Source organism: Galeopterus variegatus, unplaced genomic scaffold (genome assembly GCF_000696425.1).
Source record: "Galeopterus variegatus unplaced genomic scaffold, G_variegatus-3.0.2 Scaffold901, whole genome shotgun sequence".
Classification (NCBI taxonomy): domain Eukaryota; kingdom Metazoa; phylum Chordata; class Mammalia; order Dermoptera; family Cynocephalidae; genus Galeopterus; species Galeopterus variegatus.
In genome coordinates, this window is record NW_007727012.1 from 247968 (window position 1) to 270715 (window position 22748).

The following is a 22748-nucleotide window of genomic DNA, read 5'->3' on the forward strand; positions in this document are numbered from 1 at the left end:
TATGTAGAACATAAAAGTACACCAGCATTCTTCTACTCTAATATGCAACTATAAAAAGATTAGGTATATATTTAAAGTGTCTTTCTTACTAGTCTGAGATGGATTAGGTACATTAAATCTTTTGACGATTGTATTGCAGTAAGAAATAAGGAATATATTATATTTTCATCTCAGTGCCCTGGGCAGAGGCGTTCCAGCTCATATGGAAAATAAAAATCCCTAAATAAGATAAAATACTCGCCTTACATGCTATTAAAGGTTTTCGATTTCTTTTTATAATAACTCATGTTCTTTTTCAAATGAAATTACAAATGCAAAGTTAACCTACTTCTTAATAGTAGAACTGATAATAAGTGTAATTAGGAAAAATAAAAATTTTTAGCTTGAACTGAATTTTAAAACTCCAATTCCTACAGGCTACCTATTTAAACGTAACACAGCCTATGTTCATAAATGTATAAGTATAATCCTATATCATACATATTTTTATGATATATACGTAGAACGCACACACATATATATAAACTACAGAAAAAGTATCTATCAGGTATTATCAAAATGGCGTTTAATGTTTTTTTTTTTTTTTTTTTTTTTTTTTTTTTTTTTTTTTTTTTTTTTTTTTTTTTTTACCAATTGGATGGAAACTGCTTCTTTTATTATCTGGAGAAGATCTAGTGATCTTATCTAAATCTGCTACAATTATCAGCATGACAGACTAGTCCCATTTAAATCAATATTTTCCAATTAACATCAGAAATACAAGGTTGATGTCCCACCCTTCATGGCAACAAAATTCTTGTCAAAGGTTTAATTCACAAAAGAGCAGCTTGCATTCTCTTAGTCCTTACCAAATAAGCCATTTAGATTCATTTCCAAAGGCCAGTTAAAAAGAAAAAAGTCACCATATCTGTATTTCTTTTGGTTACTACTGATCTTTTGCATTTAGCTAAGGACTAACCAAACTAAAATCCTTTCCAGTATAAACAGCTTTCTTTAGAGGATTGAACATCCCTGCAAGCCTTTAAAGACAAATACTACAAACCTTCTAGGACTTGCTGTTAACTTGGAGTTTGATCCTGCTACCTGCTACGTGAGGACAGGCTCCTACACCAATCCAGTGCAATGGGTGGGTCATTATGCTGGAAGATTAAATATTAGGGGAAAAACTTCAAGTCTGTTTTATAACAGCACTGTCATTCTTTTCTGATATTTCTTTCTAAAAACCTGTCAGATATCGAATAACTATCTGCAAACCATATTCATGCTATATAATTATTGCTGAAAAAACAAAAATAGACATACTTATAAATTCACTAATCATCGAGATTAGACTAATTAGATTGAAAATTCATCTTCATTCTTTTAGACTTTCTATTCATAAAATAGATTTTATTCTTTCTTAAAAAATAAAAGTTGTAATATGGGGCCGGCCCGTGGCTCACTTGGTAGAGTGCGGTGCTGATAACACCAAGGCCATGGGTTCGGATCCCATATAGGGATGACCGGTTTGCTCACTGGGTGAGCGTGGTGCTGACAACACCAAGTCAAGGGTTAGGATCCCCTTACCGGCCATCTTTTTAAAATAAAATAAAATAAAATAAAAGTTATAATTAAACTTATATGTCATCATTCTTCTGATAGATTCAAAGTGCTTCACAAATATCCTAACAATTCCAAGGACTGTGGGTAGCAGTATTGTCACCCTTTATTCTGATAAACTTTAGCACATCAAATGTAAACATCTCTTTCAGATATCTACATAATTACATGAGCATTACTAAATGTAATGGTGCGTTTGTTAAATACTTTTTTTAAAAAGCTATCATATTCCAATGCAAAGTAATAAGCAAGAATCCGAAATAGATTCTTGTTAAGAATCTATTAAATAGCTTGTTAAGTCCTATTTGTACATATCTGGTAAAAAAAAAAAAAAGTGTACGGGGAATTGAGTAATAAAGAAAAATAATAAAAAAGAAAGTATTTTATTACAAAAAATTACATTTTCCTTGGAGTCTGTGTTTATTATATATATTATATAATCAAGAAGGCTCCTTTGGATTATATAATGGCTAGACTGCTGAAGCTACCAAACTCCTGAGTTATACTTTGAAAAAAATTATTTTAAGAACATTGGAAAACATGAACACCACAAATATCACACCTAAAACTTACCTTACATGAGTAAAATGCGACATTTGAAAATCTTCATAAACAAAAGGAATAGGAAGAAAAGAAATATAAATCAAAGAGATACAGAGCAATAAAATCTTGTCTCCTATAAAAAAAAATTTCAGGGAACAATTGAATGAGGTCAAATGACTATCTAAAAGCACAAAGATACAAATGAATCATATAAATGACTTTCCTTAAAAAAAAGACTTAAAATGCAACATGTACTTGTGCCAAGTTGCTATTAAAACATGCAATGGTAGACCTGGCAAAAATTAAGAAATATTAAAAGGTTTATGATATCTGTGAGTTTTCCTTTAAGAAAAATTACAGCTCAAATCTTTCCTGAGGATAACTTAAGTAGAGTCTGTACATAAGGATCCACCAGATAAGATTACCAAGAGTTGTTTTCTATGTCCTAGAAATTGCTTCCCAGCCTTACAGCCTATAGCTATAGTAATTACAAGAGAGAATGTTTTAGTAGTGTTGTGACTGAAGGCAGAGTTCAGAGCAAAACTAATCAGAGTCCCAGAATATGGGAAGAGCGGGTGTGTGTAAGGATTTGGTGTACACACATCATGACAAAAAAGAATAGCAAGGAACTGATAGTACAGGGAGCCTTAAGTCTCAAAATGGCAAAAACCATTTCATCTGTACCTGATTTGAGATAGGACAACATTTTAACTTCCTTTGCCCAGTGATAATCCATTCTGCTTTAAAGACTTTCAGAAAAGCATTTATTTTTCCTGTTTACAAACCTTTACTACCAAAAAACTCCATTTAGCAAATTTTTCATGTTTAATGTATATAATATATTAGAAAAAGATACAGGGGGCCGAGCCCATGGCGCACTCGGGAGAGTGCGGCGCTGGGAGCGCAGTAGCGCTTCCACCGCGGGTTCGAATCCTATATAGGGATGACCGGTGCGCTCAAAGCGCTCACTGGCTGAGCGCCGTGCGGCCGGTCTCAAAAAGGACAAAAAAAAAAAAAAAAAAAAAAAAAGGAAAAAGATACAGGAAAGAGAATTAACTTTACTGCAAGGATCCATGAGGGAAGTGTTCATAGAAGGGATATCTCAGTAGAAACTAATTGATAGCAACTAACTAATGGCACCTGACCAGGTGCCATTTTGCACATAATAAGCACAAAATAGCCACTGGCCTTCCCTTACGAGAAACCTCGTGGTTTCTGAGAAACAGAAACTCCTCTACTTCCACATGGGTGCAACCTTCCACCTGATTGCATCCGCCAGCCTTATCTTCCACACCAGCACCAAACCCCTCCACTTACGTCAGCCTTCCCTACAGCCTATATAAGCTCTCCCACCCCCACGCCTGGTGCTGCCCTCCATTTTGACCGCACCCTGGCAGATTCTTTTCCTTTAATAAAGCTTGATTGGTACCCAGTGTTTTGGCTTTCTTTCATTTTGGTGCCGAAACGCGGGAAGGGTCCTGGCCGGGACCTTCAGACGATCCCCTCTGTTGGGTTGATTGGCCACCCCCAGTCACCTTTCCCAGTCCTGCCAAACCAGGTGCCTCCAGGACTCTCTCCTTTTGCCGTTTCAGACCAATGCATCCAACATTGGCCTCAATCCAGGGTGAGGCAGTGGTTTGTCCTACTTCTATGGTTCCCCCTACTACTCTCTACAACTACTATCTACTTGCTACGAAGCCTAGGAGCCTGGCCAAGGGAACCCCTCTCATGCCCCGCAGCTATTGGAGGATGTTCCTCTAGCCAGTCAGTGGCTCCTCTCTCGAAAACAAGGCACACACCAACGAGGATGCTCCTTGGTGTTACCCTTCTTCTACTGGGGCTGATCACCTCCTTTCTCACCCTCTAAATAGGATCCTCACAATCCAAGCCTTCATGCTCTATGCCTCTGGGCTGTCTCCTGGATAATCTCTTGACCTCCAGGGAGACATTAAAACCCAAATGCCTTGTTTTCTACTGCAACCCGGTTTGGTCTAAATACAAATTAGATAATGGATCCCAATGGCCTGAAAATGGCACTTTCGATTTGGCAACTCTCAGAGACCTAGACAACTTTTGTCCCCGAAGCAGCAAAGCTGGAGAGATTCCTTATGTTCAAGCCTTCTTCTATCTCCCATCACATCCTTCTCTCTGTCAAAACTGTCTTATGTCTCAAATTCTCCTAGCTCATGCCTGACCTCCCCTTCCAGACTCAGATCAATCTTTTGATCCATCAAACCACTCTGCTCCCCGGCCACCTCCTTACACTCCAGATCTTCCACCAACCCCTTCACTTTTTCCCTCTCTTCATCTTCAGCCACCCAACCCTCTCCTTCTTCCCCTTCATCAGGTGACAACCCCATCTCAGCTCTGGCTCCTTTATGCCCCCCTCCGTGAAGTGGCAGGGATGAAGGGAATTGTCCAGGTCCATATCCTCTTTTCTCTTTCCAATCTCTCCCACATTGAAAAATGACTGAGATCTTTCCAGTTCAACCCAGACACATATCTTAAGGAATTCAGATATCTCACCCAGTCTTGTGATTTCACCTGGCATGATATTTTTATGATTCTCACTACTACTTTGTCTCCTGAGGACAGGGAGCAGGTCTGGATAATGGCCCAACAATAGGCAGATGAAGTACATTCTCAAAATAATAGGCGGCCTGTGGGAGTTGTTGCCGTCCCTCACACAGACCCAAATTCGGACTACAGGCCGACCTTGGGGACCAGGATCTCCAGGATAACATGATCACACACTTGATTTACAGCCTCCAAAAGGCTACTCACAAGTCAGTCAATTATGACAAGCTTAGAGAAATCACACAGAGATCCACTGAAAATCCTAGTGAGTTCCTAACCTGCCTCTCTGAGGCTTTCCATAAATACACACATATAGACCCAAACTCCCCTGCAGGCAGGGCCCTCTTATACTCTCACTTTGTTACCCAATCAGCCCGATATTAAAAAAAAAAAAAAAAAAACCTAAAAAAAACTTGAGGATGGTCCAAATATGACCCAATGAGACCGCCTCAATGCTGCTTTTAAAGGTTTTTAACAATAGAGAGGAGGAGGAGAAGAAAGATCATTACGAAAGAGATCAGGCCCAATACCAGCTCCTGGCTACTGCTATCCATTGTTCACACATGCCAAAGCTGGCTGCTGCTAGGGGCAAGCCCGGGAACTACTTCAAATGAGGTCAGCAGGGTCACTGGTCAAGGGCCTGTTCTAACCCCAGGCCCCCTCCCACACCCTGTCCTCACTGCAAACAGCCAGGTCACTGGGGGATTGACTGTTCCACTCGCCAGAGAGGGAGTGGCCCAGTTCACAACTCACAGCCTTTGGTTTCACAGCCATCCTTACCAGAACTTCTTGGATTCATCCAAGAGGAGGACTGATGATGCCCAGGGCCCAAGGCCCCCACAGAGATCACCATGCGTGAGCCCAGGGTAACTTGCCTCATAGCAGGTAAGCCAACCTCTTTTGTCATCAATACAGGAGCCACTTACTCTACCCTTCCTGAATATGCAGGACCAACAACCCGACCATCTATCACAATAGTAGGGGTCACGGGATCAGAATACCACCCACGGATCACTCAACCCCTTTCCTGCACCCTACATCACACCCAATTCACACACAAATTTTTAATAATGCCTCAATGCCCAGCCCCCTTACTGGGATGGGACATCCTTTCCAAGTTCAAAGCTACCCTTACCCTAGACACTCTTAAGTCCAGCTACAATAGTCCGGTTACAGGCTGCCCCAGACCTGGCCCCTGAGGCTTCCACCTTCCCCTTCCCCTCGGACAAGGTTAATCCTGTAGTATGGGACACGTCTTCTCCCTCCATTGCTACACACTACTCCCCTATCCTGGCTAAGTTGCGGAACCCCTCTTTGTTCCCTAATGTCCCACAATACCGCATCACTAACAAACACCTAATAGGCTTAAAACCCATCATACACAAACTCTTTTCTTCTCATCTCTTATGGTCTACCTACTCACCTTTTAATATATCCATCCTTCCAGTTATAAAGCCTAATGGCTCATACCATTTAGTTCAAAACCTCAGGCCTATTAATGTGGCCATTTTACCCATAACCCCAATCATTTCTAACCCCTATAATCTTCTATCCACAATCACAACAACAACCATTTCTTCTCTGTACTTGACCTCAGAGATGCCTTTTTTTTCTATCCCCTTACACTCTTCCTGTCAAAACCTGTTCACCTTCACTTGGTGATGGAGTTTGGATGTGTTGTCCCCTCCAAAACTCATGTGGAAATTTGATCTCCAATGTGGCAGTGTTGGAAACTGATTGAGTCATGGGGGCGGGTCCCTCATGAATGGATTAATGTTCCCCCTGGGGGATGGGGGATTAATGAGTGAGTTCTTGCTCTTTCCCCCTGGGGGATGGGGGATTAATGAGTGAGTTCTTGCTCTATTAGTTCCTGTGAGAGTTTGTTGCTTAAAAATACCCTGGCACATTCTCTCTCTCTCTTGCTTCCTCTCACCATGTGATCTGCTTGTACCTGATGGCTGCCTGCCACTTTTCTGCCATGAGTAGAAGCAGCCTGAGACCTGTGCCAGATGCAGCTGTCCCAGAATTGTAAGCCAAATAAACCTCTTTCCTTTATAAATTACCCAGTCTCAGATATTTCTGTTATAGCAACACAAAACGGGCTAAAACACTTGGACTGATCCTGATACACATTGTTCTGAACTCATCTGGACAGTACTATCTCAGGGGTTTCGGGATAGCCCCCACTTCTTCAGCCAGGCCTTAGCTCAAGAACTTCCTCTAACCTCTAGCACTTTAACACAATACATGGATGACCTCCTCCATTGTAGCCCCTCCTATGAGGATTCACAGGCCCACACTGTTGCTCTCCTTAATTTCCTGGCCTCCAGGGGATATCAAATGTCCCCCAGCAAGGCCCACATTTCTTCTCCTGCAGTCACCTATTTGGGAGTCCACCTCACCCCCAACACCAGAGAAATAATGGTGGATCACAAGAGTTTAATTTCTGAACTCCCTACTCGTACCACAAAGGGTGAAATCCTTTCTTCTTGGGGCTTGCAGGATATCTCCACGTGTGGATTCCCAACTTTGGTGTGTTAGCAAAACCATTTTATGAGGCAGCCAAAGGGGATCCTGCCATTCCCTTAGGTCCCACAAAACCCATTCATTCTCCCTTCCAGTGATTAAAAGCTGCTCTCCTCACAGCCACACCTCTATCCCTCCTAAACCTATCTCATCCTTTTATCCCATGCGTCACTGAAACCCAAGGATTGGCAGTCAGGGTTTTGGGACAAGAGGCAGGAGATATCTTCTCCCCTGTTGCATACCTTTCCAAACAATTGAACACCACAGTTCAATGATGGGCTCCCTGTTTACGGGTCTTGGCAGCAGCCGCCCTTTTAGCACAAGAAAGCTCTAAACCAACTTTTGGACACCTTGGACTCAATTTCTCCCTCTAGTACTCACTCGCTTGCGAGCTGCGCCCCACAAATCCATTGGTCTCAGCCCCTTGGAACTTATGTATGGTAGACCCTTCACTCTCACGCCTCTCCCTTCCAGCTCATCACCTTTAGACCAGTATCTCCCTACTCTTTCACTCATTAGGGATCTTCTTTGGGAACAGGCCAACCTTCTATTACCTCATCCTTTCCCCACCACCCCCTCAGACTTTAAACTGAGCCCAGGACAGCAAGTGTATATTAAAACCCGAATCCAAAAACCCCTCTCACAATGTTGGGAAGGGCCTTACACAGCACTTCTCACCACCCCCACAGCAGTAAAGGTACTAGGAAAGACCCCTTGGTATCACTTATCCTGGTAAAACTAGCACCTGAGACTTTACCCAAAGAATCTGTTAACACCAAGCCAGAGGGGTCCCTCTGCTCAACCCCTGACCCAACATCTCCCTACACTTTGTCCATTTTAGGACCCACAAAATTGAAAATCGCCAGGACCTCCATTCTTCCCCCAATCCCAGAAGAATGACCTTTCCCCTGGTGATTATCCTCTCACTCTTGCAGGCCCATTTCATGTCCTTCATACAGGACCTGCTCCAAGACTGGTCCCAACCCGCCACCTCCAGTGTTGAAGACATCCTTGAGTGGGTAGCTGAATTAGCCTGGCAGGGCACCCTCTGCAATTCCACCCCCGACAAGGTTACCATCTACTCCTTTTTCCTACTATGCACCCTCTCAACCTCTCAGTCCCTGAATGCTTGCCTTTTCTCTTCCTCTTGCTTCTTTTCCTAACAGAGACATATGCCACACCCTGTTCACAATGTATAAGCAAGTATTGGTGGGTGGAAGGACACTTTCCAACCTCCCAGGTCTGCCACCCAGAATCTTCAGGGGAACCCTACAGGACACATTCACATCCCTGACGTACATTCCCGCAACATGCTATGACCAGACAACTGCGACATCATTTTCTTATGGGGGTAAAAACTACTGGACAGCTCTTTCCAAAGGGGACTCTGCTGGAGTCCAGTGCTCCCTCCCCCCTGTAAAAATATTTCTGTTTCACCCAAACCACTCACCGAGGCTATAGCGATAGGGGAGGACTTCAGGACAAAACACATTGGACCCCTGACCATGATGGGACTTATCCTTCTTCTTGGTCCCTGCCTCTTTTGGCGTTTCTCTGGTTTCTTACAGGAAAGTATACAGGCCTTCACCAATCAAAAGGTCACTGAATTCTTCATGGGAGGAGGATATCAGCCCCCTCAAAATCAGCGACCCTTCCCCAGAAGAATACAGCCTCCCCACATGAAACCAATACTCTCCCACCTAATTGTTTGCTTGTTTGTTTTTTTTGTCCTTTTGGAGACTGGCTACACCGTGCTCAGCCAGTAAGCACTGTGAGAGCACCGGTCATCCCTATATAGGATCCGAACCCGCGGCGGGAGTGCTGCTGTGCTCCCAGCGCCGCACTTTCCCGAGTGCGCCACGGGCTCAGCCCCTAATTGTTTTACCCACCAACATAAGCCTTTTATTTTTTTCATATCTTTGCCCATCTCCAGCAGGAAGTAGCTTCAGAAGAATGAGACCTTCGCCCCTTTTCCCTTCTCCCTATACTTAAAAGGCAGGAATGATGGATCTTGGACGTCACCAGTGCCATTTTGCACACAATAAGCACAAAATAGCCACCAGCCTTGCCCTTATGAGAAACCTCGTGGTTTCTGAGAAACAGAAACTCCTCTACTTCCACATGGGTGCAACCTTCCACCTGATTGCATCCGCAGGCCTTATCTTCCACACCAGCACCAAACCCCTCCCTGATTATGTCAGCCTTCCCCACAGCCTATATAAGCTCTCCCACCCCCACACCTGGTGCTGCCCTCCATTTTGAGTGCAGCCCAGCAGATTCTTTTCCTTTAATAAAGCTTGATTGGTACCCAGGGTTTCAGCTCACTTTCTTTCACTAATAAGGGACAAAGGATATTTCAGTAAGAGAACAGCAAATGCCTGACACATAAATGAAAGAATATGGCACATTTCTTTGAATGAGAGGTGAGAGATGAGGTTGGAAAAGCAGTTGATAAGATTTGCAAGGATCTTGTATGAAACCATGGCCAGTAGCTGAGAAGTTTATTCTCTTAGGTAAGTGGGGCTTTGAAGCTTTGTATATTCAAATTAACACTTAAGCTATTTCCCAGTTTACTCTTCTTTACATTTTATAAGCCTGTCTTTCCTTATAAGTAGATCTTTTCTTGCAATCCTTTAACCCTTTTCTGAACCCCTATAAGTTCTTACTCTCTATCAGCCCAGAACTAGATACAAACGTCTCAAAAGTAGCAAACCTGTACTGAGTACATGGACATTGTCCCATGCACTATGTGCTTCTATTTAAGTACTCTAATATCAGTTATTAAAATAGCTTTAGTCATCCTTCTTGGTATTCATCAGAAGGTCCTAAGTTAGTTGTATAGAAACAAAGTTTAGAGGGATAAAATATAGAAATTGCTTAAGAAGTTCTAAATCAGTGGTTCCTTAAGCAATAAATAAGTGGTCCCAGTAAGCTCTTCAGTAAACTCTTGAAAATTTGAGGGTCAGTCTCTCATTTTTTCAAGACTGGAGATCACTCCTGGGGACCAACTTTTTTTTTTTAACTCATGGGAATTCTCAGTTATTAAGAATGAGTGGTGGGCAGCAGGAATATCTTGCCCAGCCCAGCACTTTGACTCTTAGCACCTCAGCATACATTATGAAAAGCAAGACAGATTATAATGAATTTTGAAATAAGAGCACTGTAAAGTAAAACACAAATTAAAGAGCATAGGCAGAATGAAAATAGTAGAAATCAGTTCATTAAATTAGATCCCTACCTGTGTTTTTTGAGTTACATCTGCTTTACCAGAAGTCTTTGATCTCTGCAGACTAACAGAGATGCTGACAACTAAAATGGGGGTGGCTATTAGTCATGGTTCCCTTATGCCCTTCACCATGGGCACCTATTAATTTGAGTGTCAAATAGGAAAAAAAAAATTTTTTTGGCCTCCACCTTACACATGGAAAAACGGAATCAGAGAGATTAAGTAATTTCCAGTTTTAGAACCACTTAACACACATTCAATTGTTTCAGAGAAATACTGGGCATTTTCTCTCCTTTTGTTTTGTTAGTCAAGTTGGCCATACTACTTTTCCAAAGACACTACTGCCTAGACTACACACTCTGTATGTGTAAGAGCTATCCAGACAATGACCAAATTAAGAAAACTACTATGTCCCTGGAAAAGACATCAACCTGACATCAACTTGCATACTAAGGTGAAAATCTGAAAAACAATGGCAAGGTGTAACTTCTCTCATATTTGTGAAATTGGACTTAACTGACATTTCACATTCTCTTTCTTCAATCATTTCAATATTAGCCATAAGCCCTATGGAGTATCAAGTGTCAAAACAAGAGCAATACTTCTAGAATGTACTATTTAGTTCATGAAATTGATGTTTTCACAACACATGTATAGCATTTGACATTTGAAAAATGAGCAATAGTGGAATGCACAAGAAAGAGTTTTTCAATTGAGCTTAAACCTTCACTGAGAAGAGGCTGCAACAGTATCTCTCATGCCACATGATTTTCTTACAATGTGACTTTGATATTCTTCCTGCTGAGTGGCGGGGTCTATCTCTCCTCTCCTTAAACTTGGATGGAACTTTGTGACTGCTTAGGCCAACAGAATATGATAGAAGCAATGTAATATGACTTTTAAAGTTAGATCATAAGACATGGTAAAGCAAACAAACAACAGAATGAAAAGGCAACAGACAGAATGAGAAAATATTTATAAATCAGATATCTGATAAGGTGTTAATCTTCAAAACATATAAGGAATTCCTACAACTCAACATCCAAAACACCCACACCCAAAAAACTGATCACCCAATTAAAAAATGGACAAAGGATTTGAATAGACATTTCTCCAAAGATGACATAGAAACAGCCAGCAGGTATATGGAAAGATACTCAACATCACTAATTAGAGAAATGCAAATCAAAACCACAATGAGATATCACCTCACAACTGTTAGAATGCCTGTTATTTAGGGCCGGCCCGGTGGCGCAATGGATAGTGCGCCGCTTGGGAAGCGCGGCGGCGCTCCCGCCCGAGGGTTCGGATCCCACATACAGACCGGTTCCCGCTCACTGGCTGAGCGAGGCGCGGGAGCAGCGCCGAGGGTTGCGATCCCGTTGCCGGTCCCCGGTCCGGTACGGGGGCAACACTGAGGGTTGCGATCCGTTGCCAGACACGGAAAAAGACAAAAGACAAAAGACAAAAAAAAAAAAAAAGAATGCCTGTTATTTAAAAAACAAAAGATAAGTATTGGAAAGAATGGAGAAATTGGAACCCTTGAATATTGTTGGTGGGAATACAAAATGGTGCAGCTGCTATGCAAAACAGAATGAAGGCTCCTTTAGAAGTTAGAAATAGAACTACCACATGATCCAGCAAACCTACTTCTGGGTATTTATCCAAAAGAATTGAAATCAGAATACTGAAGGTGTGTTAGCACTCCCATATTCATTGCAGCATTATTCACAATAGCCCAGATGTGGAAACAACCTAAGTGTCCATCAATAGATGAATGGATAAAGAGAATGGGGTAGGACATACAATGGAATAGTATTCAGCCTTAAAAAAGAAGGAAGTCCTTGTAGTTGTGACACATACAAGATGGATAAACCTTGATGATATTATGCTAAGTGATATAAGCCAGTCACTGAAAGATAAATACTGCATGATTTTATATGAGGTATCTGAAATAGTCAAATTCATAGAATCAAAGAGTGAATAGTGGTTGCCAGGAGTTGGCAGGAGGGGGAAGTTGGCAGTTACTAGTCAACAGGCATAAAGTTTCAGTTGAGCAACACAAATAAGTTCTAAAGATCTGCCATACAACATTATACCTATAGTCAATAATACCGTATTGCACACTTAAAAATTTGTTCAGGGGGCCGGCCCGGTGGCGCACTGGATAGTGCGCCGCTTGGGAAGCGCGGCGGCGCTCCCGTCCGAGGGTTCGGATCCCACATACAGACCGGCTCCCGCTCACTGGCTGAGCGAGGCGCGGGAGCAACACCGAGGCTTGTGATCCCGTTGCCGGTCCCGGTCCGGTACGGGGGCGCTCACTGGCTGAGCGAGGTGCGGGAGCAGCACCGAGGTTTGCGATCCCGTTGCCGGTCCCCGGTCCAGTGCGGGGGCAACACTGAGGGTTGCGATCCGTTGCCGGACACGGAAAAAGACAAAAGACAAAAAAAAAAAAAAATTTGTTCAGGTAGATGTCTCATCTTAAGTGTTCTTACCCCAGTAAAATAAAATTTTTTTAAAAATTGAATCTTCTAATCTATGAACATGGCATGTCTTTCCATTTATTTATCTATCTATTTATTTATTTATTGTGGCTGGCTGGTATAGGTCCTTCCATTTATGTAGATATTCTTTTACATCTTTCAGAATGTTTTGTGGTTTTCTGCCAGAAGGCCTTGCATATTTCTTATTAGATTTATTCTTAGCATATTTATTTTGATACTATTGTAAATAGTATTTCTAAACTTTTTAAAAATATATGAACACAATTGATTTTTTAAAAATTAAACTTCATTGAGGTATAATTTACATATGGTAACATGTACCCATTTTAAGTTTGGTGAATTGTAAGAAATGTATATACTTATGGAATCACAAACATAATAAAGCTATAGACCTTTTCTGTCCCTCTAGAAAGTTTGCTCATATCCCTTTGCAGTCAATCCTACCTACCCTGGCCCCAGTGATCTGCTTTTTGTCACTCTACATTAGATTTGCCTGTTGTAGAATTTCATGAAAATGATATACATCCTCTTTTGTGTTCTTGGCACAATATTTTCAAGATCCATTTATGTTATTGTGTGTCTCAGTGCCTTGTTCCTTTACATTGCTGAGTGGTATTCTATTGTATGGATACATCATGATCTGTTTATTCATTCTTCTATTGATGCACATTTGGATTTTGTCCAATTTCTGGATATTATAAATAAGACTGCTATGAACATTTGTGCACAAGTTTTTGTGGGGCCATATGTTTTTAGCTTTCTTGGATAAATACCTAGGAATGAAATTGCTGGGTCATATAGTAAGTATATGGTTAGCTTTATATGAAATGGCCCAACCGTGTTCCAAAACAGTTGTACCATTTTACATCACCACCAGCAATTCATGAGAATTGCAGTTGCTCCATATTCTTGCCAACACTTGTTAATTGTCAGCCTTGTGAATTTTAGCCATTCTCATGGGTATACAATGTATCACACTATGGCTTTGATTTGCATTTCTTTTATAACTAATGATATTGAAGATCTTTTTTATGTGCTTCTTGGCCATTTGTATATCTTCCTGGAATATAATTTATTTTAAAATATTAATTAAATACTAATTAATTAATTGGTGTCCACTAATCTTGCTAAACTTACTTTTTTTTTTAAAAAAAGATGACCGGTAAGGGGATCTTAACCCTTGACTTGGTGTTGTCAGCACCACGCTCAGCCAGCGAGCTAACCGGCCATCCCTATATGGGATCCGAACCTGGGACCTTGGTGTTATCAGCACCGCACTCTACCGAGTGAGCCATGGGCTGGCCCCGCTAAACTTACTTTTAGTTTAATAATTTATCTGTAAATTTATTTTGGATTTTCTATACACAAATCATATTTCTGGTGAATGACGGTAGTTTTATTTCTCCTTTTCACATCTTGCACCTTTTATTTCTTTTTCTTGTCTTAGTTATGATATCCCTTGTGATGTTGAATAGAAGTGATAGGGAACTTTCCTTTTATCCTTCCTAAAATGGAAAGGTTTCAGTGTTTCTTAAATAATTAAGTAAAAATGTTCACTACAGACCTTTTACAGATATGTTTTATCAGAATAATGAAGTTCCATTCTATTCCTAGTTACCTTGGTGTTATCAGCACCGCGGTGTTATCAGCACCGCACTCTACCGAGTGAGCCATGGGCTGGCCCCGCTAAACTTACTTTTAGTTTAATAATTTATCTGTAAATTTATTTTGGATTTTCTATACACAAATCATATTTCTGGTGAATGACGGTAGTTTTATTTCTCCTTTTCACATCTTGCACCTTTTATTTCTTTTTCTTGTCTTAGTTATGATATCCCTTGTGATGTTGAATAGAAGTGATAGGGAACTTTCCTTTTATCCTTCCTAAAATGGAAAGGTTTCAGTGTTTCTTAAATAATTAAGTAAAAATGTTCACTACAGACCTTTTACAGATATGTTTTATCAGAATAATGAAGTTCCATTCTATTCCTAGTTTGCTGACAATTGGTTTTTTTTCACCCTTTGGACCATGAACGGAGGTTGATATTTTTTAAACTTTTTTTGTATTGATGGAAACTATTGCTCAACATTTCCTCTTTATTCTGTTGATGTGTTTAATTACATTGCTTAAGTTTTGAAAAAACATTTCGGGGGATAGTGGTAGCCGGCTGGTATGGGGATCCAAAGCTGTGACTTTGATGTTAAGGCTGTGCTCTAACAAAATGAGCTAACCAGACAGCTTCATTTCTGAAATATTAAACAATCTTGCATTCCTAGAATAAATCCAAATTGGCTATGGTATATTAACCTTCTTGAATACTGCTGGATTGAATTTATTGTTTTCTTTAGGATTTTTGCATCTATGTTCATAACTGAGACTGGTCACTAATTTTCCTTTCCCACAATAAACACAATAAACAAAATAAAGTGATTTTAGATTATAAGAATGCCATGTATTTCCACCTTATTCTCTTGGGACACTTGCTCTTGGAAGACAGCCACCATGCTGTGAGGAAGCCCAAACTAGAGAAGTCAAGAGACCATAAGAGAGGGCACATGCAGGTGTTCCAACTGACAGTCCAGCAGAGGTCCTAGCTGAAAGCTGGCCCCAAACATTGTGGAGCAGAAACAAGCCACTCCCACTGTGTCCTGCCAAATGCCTAACTCACAGAACATGTGAGCATAATAAAATGGTTAGTTCATGCCAATGAGTTTTGCAGTGTTTTTTTTTTTTTTTTAAATGCGGCAATAAATAACTTAAAAGAGGAAGGGTAAGGAGATATCTTTGGGACTGTTCAAAGCATAGTTTCATAAACAATAGGGCTCATCTTTGGGTAAATGTGAATCAAATGTAACAAAGTGACCAATCTGGCAGGCAGCTAGCTATCTATGTGGCATGGAGCTGCTCTTTTTGGGGGAAAAAAACAACTACTAATACACAAATACAGGATAGCTAACCCAAGTCATATCAATAGTAGTCAAAGAAGAAATGAGATATTTTATGAGATACCATGTATACTATTCATCAATTTCAAACAATGGTTGTAAAGAACTTCATGCCTTCTCCATGTGAACAGAACTGCTATTATTTAATCAGTCATTTATTTCACATCTAGTCATAAACAATTATTATCAAATTAACTGCATCAAAAGTGAAGAGTTCTTTCCATGTCTCTCTCCTTAAAACACACACACACACACACACACACTCTTAGAGATACTGAAATACAACCCAGTTTAAATGAAACTGCTTTAGTCAAATTTGTTTGGGTATGCTAAGAAAACGATTTGCTAAAAATATTTTTTGATACCAAAAATTTCCCTAGTTTAAAATATTTATCTTAACATACCATATTTTTATTTATTATATTTTTTTAAAGCTAGTCAAGCATGGTTGTGTATGGGAGTTAGGGGGCAATGTTAATCAGCTTAACAATAACCCACAACCCTCAGACCTACTTACACTCCATATTTTTGATACAGAAAGAATTAAGGATAAGGGCTGGCCTGTTAGTTCAGTTGGTTAGAGCACGGTGTTATAACACCAAGGTCAAGGGGTTCAGATCCCCATACCAGCCAACCACAGGGAAAAAAAAAAAAAAGAATTAAAGATAAATAGGGTAAACATTTTGATGATTTTTCCTTCCTGTGCTTTTCAATGCACATATAAAAACACAGGCTACATTATTTCAAAATGGAATTCACATGACAACATGACATATATCTTTCTTTTTGCATAATATGACATTATGAGCATTTTCCCATGTCCTTAAAATATTCTTTCAAGATTCTGAAATAGATAATATATATATAATAGATATATATAATATAACTGAATAGATAATTTTTTTTTTTGTCTTTTTTCGTGTCCGGCAACGGACCGCAACCCTCAGTGTCGCGCCCGGACCGGACCGGGACCGGCAACGGGATCGCAACCCTCGGTGCTGCTCCCGCCCCCCGCTCAGCCAGTGAGCGGGAACCGGTCTGTATGTGGGATCCGAACCCTCGGTGGGAGTGCCGCCGCGCTCCCAAGCAGCGCACTGTAGCAGTGCTCCACCGGGCCGGCCCTGAATAGATAATTTTTAATGGCTACATAAGTATATGCATTTCTTCTAATTTGTTTAATCATCCCTACCCCTACCCCCCCTTTTGGGTGGCTGGCTGGTATAGGGATCGTGACCTTGGTGTTATAATACACACTCTAACCAACAGAGTAACAGGCCAGCCTTCCTCACCCCCCATTTTTGAGCATTTAGGTCATTTAGAAATTTTGGCTACCATAAAGAACATTGTGATGAAAATCTGCATATCAATCTTTGTTAGTGAAATTATTGGGTAAAAGGAATGAGTATTTCTTGATAAAGTCTAACTGCTTTCCAGAAAGGTATGTGAAATTACATGCTACCAACAATGTACAAGAGTACCAAACTTAATAAACCCTTACCAGCATTGTTTTTTTTTTTTTAAATCTGAGTTATATACTTTACAGATACACTAAGATATCACAGACATGGGATAAAAGATGTTTTAGTAATTAATTTTTGATGTTGAATTCACACTAAAATTTAGCAAAAAGTTTAAATTTCATTCAGAAAATAAAAAGTGTAAATAAAATTATTGGCACCTTGTATACAAAAGATGACTGAGAAATATTTGTTGAAAGACTGAACTAATAAATGAATAAATGAATAAAAGAATTAAACAGCCTTAAGAGTCAGGATACTTGAATTCTAAGCTTACCTTGCCATTGTCTGTGACTCAAGGTAAATTTAAACACCTCTTCCTAACTCATTTTCCTAATATCTATTCACAAAGATGTCAGAAAAATAAATGAAAAGGAAATACAGGACGATGCTTTAGAAATACAAGTATAATCTCTGAAGTCAGACTGTCTGGGTTTAATTTGTGACTCTGTTACTTAATAGTTGTGTGACCATGGGTGATTCTGTAATTTGTTTATGTGTCAGTTTTTTCAACTGTTAAATGGGTATGACAATACTTACCTCACATAATTATGATGATTAAATGAGAAAATCTATGTTAAAGCACTTAGAATTCTGCTTAACACATAGCAAATGCTCAATAAACATTACATTATAATTATTAATATGTAAAATTTACACATAGGTAAAATGATTATTTTTTTAATCCACTTGGCAGACATCATTTAAATGTCTGGTATTATGAATTTAAAACCAATTAATAGTATATCTTTAAATTTAATTATTATACTTTTAAATCATACTATGTTTTTTAAAAATTTAAAGTTACAATTCTCACAATTTTTAAAGCCTAGAAGAAATATGAAACAAAGTTCATCACAAATATAATACCAACAAAATAGCTTTCTTTTTAAGGAGAAATCTCTTTCACTTGTTTGGAAAACTCTTTCACTTCTCATCCACCAAATCTTAGTTCAAGTATCCCCTCCTCAGATCACTCAAGTCCCCAACTACTGAAATTATCCTCTACTATATCATGTAATTCTCACACTCTATAATTACCTTGCTTATTTATTTGTAATTACTTGTCTCTTCCCACCAGAATGTAAACCCCATGAAGGAAGAAGCTTAATCTTCTCTATCACTATAAATAGACTCTGTTCAGACACCCAATAAATATCTGGGAAATGACTGAATCAGCAAATTGATGACCTAAGAGGCAGCTATGAACTGAAAAGCTGACATAAAACCTGTAAGTTCTTCCTTAGAAAGAACAGTCCTCTAAATTAGTGTTTCTCAAAATCTTTGGATCTTGACCCAGTTAAAAATACATATTTCAAGATCCAGTAAGCATACACACCCATATAACTGAAACAAAAATTTCATAAAATATACTATGCTTACTACGTGTGATGAATTTTGATATTTTCTGCTCCATTCTATTCTATTCCTTTTCATTAAAAATAAATGATTGTGGCTCACAAAACTGATTATATATCATTATTTTGTAAAGACTTGAAGTTTGAAAACTAATACTCAAGGTCAGAAGTTATTAATTAAACTGGTATCTGCAAGTCTTAACCAGAGTATGCAGATTTATGTACATGTGAGCTTGGTGGTGGGGTGGGGTTGTCACAGTTTTCAGATTCATAAAGAGGTCTGTGTCCCCCTAAATTTAAGGCCTTTTATTATTATATATTCATTTTATCTGTGAAGCACTACATAAAAATATATATAAAAATGTGGTCTAATAGAGGGATGACAGTATACAACAGGAAAGAGCACTGACTCTAAAATCTGGTAAGCCTGAGGTTTAAATCCTGAATTCAACATTTACTGACTCTGCAACCCTGTGCAAGTTGCCTTGCCTATCAGCCTTTGTTTCCTTATCTGGAAGGTACAGTAGTTTGAATATCTTCATGAAGTAAAATAAAAACTATAATTTCTAATAATATATGGTAGGTATTCAATAAATGGTAGACATCATTATTACATTCTAATATTTCTAACAAAATTGATTTCCATAGTCAAAATACAATCTTAAATAGAGTACAACTACAGTTACAAAATGTAAATTAACAAAAAACATATTATTCAAGTGTATGTGGAAATTATATTCCAGGATCTTACTTTTCCTCATAGCTAACACTGCTATGTAAGAATAATGACAACATGCTCCTGCAACTATGAATTTATCAGTTCAATAAGTGTACCAAGTACCCACAATGTACAAAGTCTACAGAAAAATAATTTAGCAAAAATACATGCAAATTACAATGAACAACTTATGGTTTTTTCAACCAATGTTCCTCACATCACTTAGCTGCCTGCTGCAGAGTGGTGGGGCTGCGTTGGTATTCTGCTTATTCCCTGCCTTTAAAGCTGCATCTCTTCTTGCTTGCTCAAGCAGAACTCTTGCTCTTTCTTTAAGTTCTTCTTGTCTGGATAACATTCGATGCTTAAAAGCAAAGATACTGAATTAGAAGCCAAAAACACACACACACACCCAAAAACATGTAATCTACATTTGTAAACTAATTAAAGGTTAGACAATCTGTTGAAATAATAGAGGCCGAGAATTAGATTGCAGCTTCATGAGGTTACCTATAGACAACATTAATGTTGACTAGAAACTGTGAGATGCATACATAAATCTTGGCATTAAAATGTATATCTTTATTGACTAAAACTGGATTAAATTTAATTGTACTTTTATTAGAACATTCTCATAAGGTATAAAGTTCATATGTACATTATATATATTCTTCATATTTGCTCATAAACACAGTATAATGAGGCAGACATTTTTAAAAGTTTAGTTTTACTTTTGTAGTCCTATAGAATTGTTAACAATGTATCTTCCAAATTTGTTTGTTGATAAATGTTAAATATCTGTGACAGTAAACCTTTAAATTCTTGACAATGTTTACAGAAAATTCAAAGCTATCATATTTATAACTTTAAAATGTAAAACTAGTTTTCTCATTGCTTACTGTCATTACAACAAAACAATTAACCTTATTAGAACTGGAAAAGTATTCTCCTGGATTAATTTGTAAGTTTACAATATATTTTTGGAGAAAAACAGATGCTGGTCATCAGTGGAAATCATTTCTTAAATGGTGGCATTAATCCAAAGCACAAATACCTTTACTCTTTAGAATCCAAATTCCTTTTTTTCTACTAAAGTAATCAACTTTGGGGGGCGGGGGCAGCTGACTGATACGGTGATCTGAACCTGCAACCTTGGTGTTTAAGGCTGTGCTCTAACCAACTGAGATAACTGGTCAGCCCTAAAATAACCAACTTCTAGCTTTAGATGGCTATTACTATTACTCTGATACTTAGTTTTACTTTCCTTTCATTGCAGTTTTGGTTCAATCATAAGCATCACTTATGGTCAAGGAAAAAAACATAAACAGTAAGCCTATTATTTGGTATTATATAAAACTTTTTTTTTAAGATTAGTACATCATTTGGGGATCTCTTTATAATCTTTATGTTTTACCATAACTATTTTTTAAACCTTTTTTCCTGCAATCTTAAACGAAGAAAGATTTTCCTCAAAGTGTATAATTTGGTAATTTTTAGTATAGTCACAAGGTCGTGAACTATCACCACTATCTAATTCCACAACATTTTCATCACCCAAGATTTTAAGAGGATTAAACAAAAATTCTTAATAGATAACAAATGAAATGTATAAGTGTTAATGATAGATTCTAATTTCATGTTGATACAATTGGTCATTACATGTCGACTGGTTACAATACCAACACTTTCTCAAAAATAGACAAAATTAATTAAATGAACACTGAATTTTCAGTCAAGACATCAGGCTGTTAATCCTTCTTCCACTAATAATAAGCAATGTAACATTCAGCAGGTCATTTAAAAAAAACTATACTGCATTCCATTGTATGATATTTAGGAATGTTGGAGTGAGACATACCTGGGTTTAAATGGCAGTTCCACCTTTTAATTGTGGGGAAATTACTCAGTCTCTCTAAGCCTCAGTTTCTCATTTATAGAATAGGGATAAAAATAGACCAACTCCCATAAGGACAGTGTAAAGATTAACAGAGTAATGTACTGAGCACTGGATAAATGTTAACTATTATTATTTTTTTAATCCCTTAATGTCCTTATCTTTGAAATGAGGGGACTTAGAATAGATCTTCTTTAAGATCCCACTAGCTCTAAATTCTGTGATTGTACAGTCCTTTAGTGATTCTAACCAGCTACATAGACAGTGAAAATACTGTGCTTTGATCTTAATAGCACATAAACATCTTTTTTTTCTGATTAGAAAAGCAATTAATATCCATAATAGAGATTTTTAGAAAATACATACAAGTAAAAGGAAGAAAAATTAAAACTATTAGCAACACTGACACCCAGAGATAATCACTGTAGAAACATGCTTTTTTTCACTTAATATTCTATTGCAAGCATATTCTCATGTCTTTATGTATTTATTTATTTATTTTGTGGGCAGCTGACCAGTAAGGTGATCCAAACCCTTGACCTTGGTGTTATCAACAACACACTCTAACCAAGTGAGCAACCAGTCAGCCCTTAAATACTTTTTAAAAAACATGATGCTTAATTGGCTATCTAATGTTCTATTATATAGGTGCACCATACTTCAGTTAACTTGTTTTATTTTATTGGACATTTAGGTTGTTTACAAATTTTTTGCTATCATAAATAATGCTTTTGTGAACAAATTTATATGTAAATTTTTGTATACAACTCTTATTATCTCCTTAGGAAAAATTCCTGAATGTAGGATTTAATGAGATAAATATGTTTAAGGGACTTGATGCACAGCGCTAAACTGCTCCTTCATAAAGCTGACTGCTTTACATCTGGGTTATAATTAATTTTTAGTGCTATTGGTCAAAAATGAAGAGATGTTGTGACCACACAATTTTGGAGCATAGACAATGTTGGTTTGAATTCAAACTTTAACATTTATTATGTGACCTTAGATAAACCCCAGATTTTCCACACATAAAATACAATTCAATCACCTACTTCATGGACTGTAAAGTTTAAGATAGATACGTATAAGGTAATATAATTGTCAACACATGTACTAGGAATTCTAATGGGCAAAATTATGACTTTGTTGAGTCTATAAAGACATATTATTATGGGCCGGCCCGGTGGCGCACTGGATAAGTGCGCCGCTTGGGAAGTGCGGCGGCGCTCCCGCCCGAGGGTTCGGATCCCACATACAGACCGGTTCCCGCTCACTGGCTGAGCGGGGCGCGGGAGCAACACCGAGGGTTGCAATCCCGCTGCCGGCCCCCGGCCCGGGACGGG

The 22748-nt window shown here is 38.6% G+C and overlaps 1 protein-coding gene across 1 annotated transcript in view; it reads right to left on the bottom strand.

Annotated features, from left to right (window-relative positions):
* Positions 1–22748, bottom strand: part of EHBP1 (EH domain binding protein 1) — a 291263-nt gene that overhangs the window by 73554 nt on the left and 194961 nt on the right. Inside the window, exon 11 of the mRNA XM_008573309.1 lies at positions 19732–19875. Within this exon, the coding sequence (XP_008571531.1) occupies positions 19732–19875 (144 nt within the window). The remainder of the gene's footprint in view (positions 1–19731; positions 19876–22748) is intronic.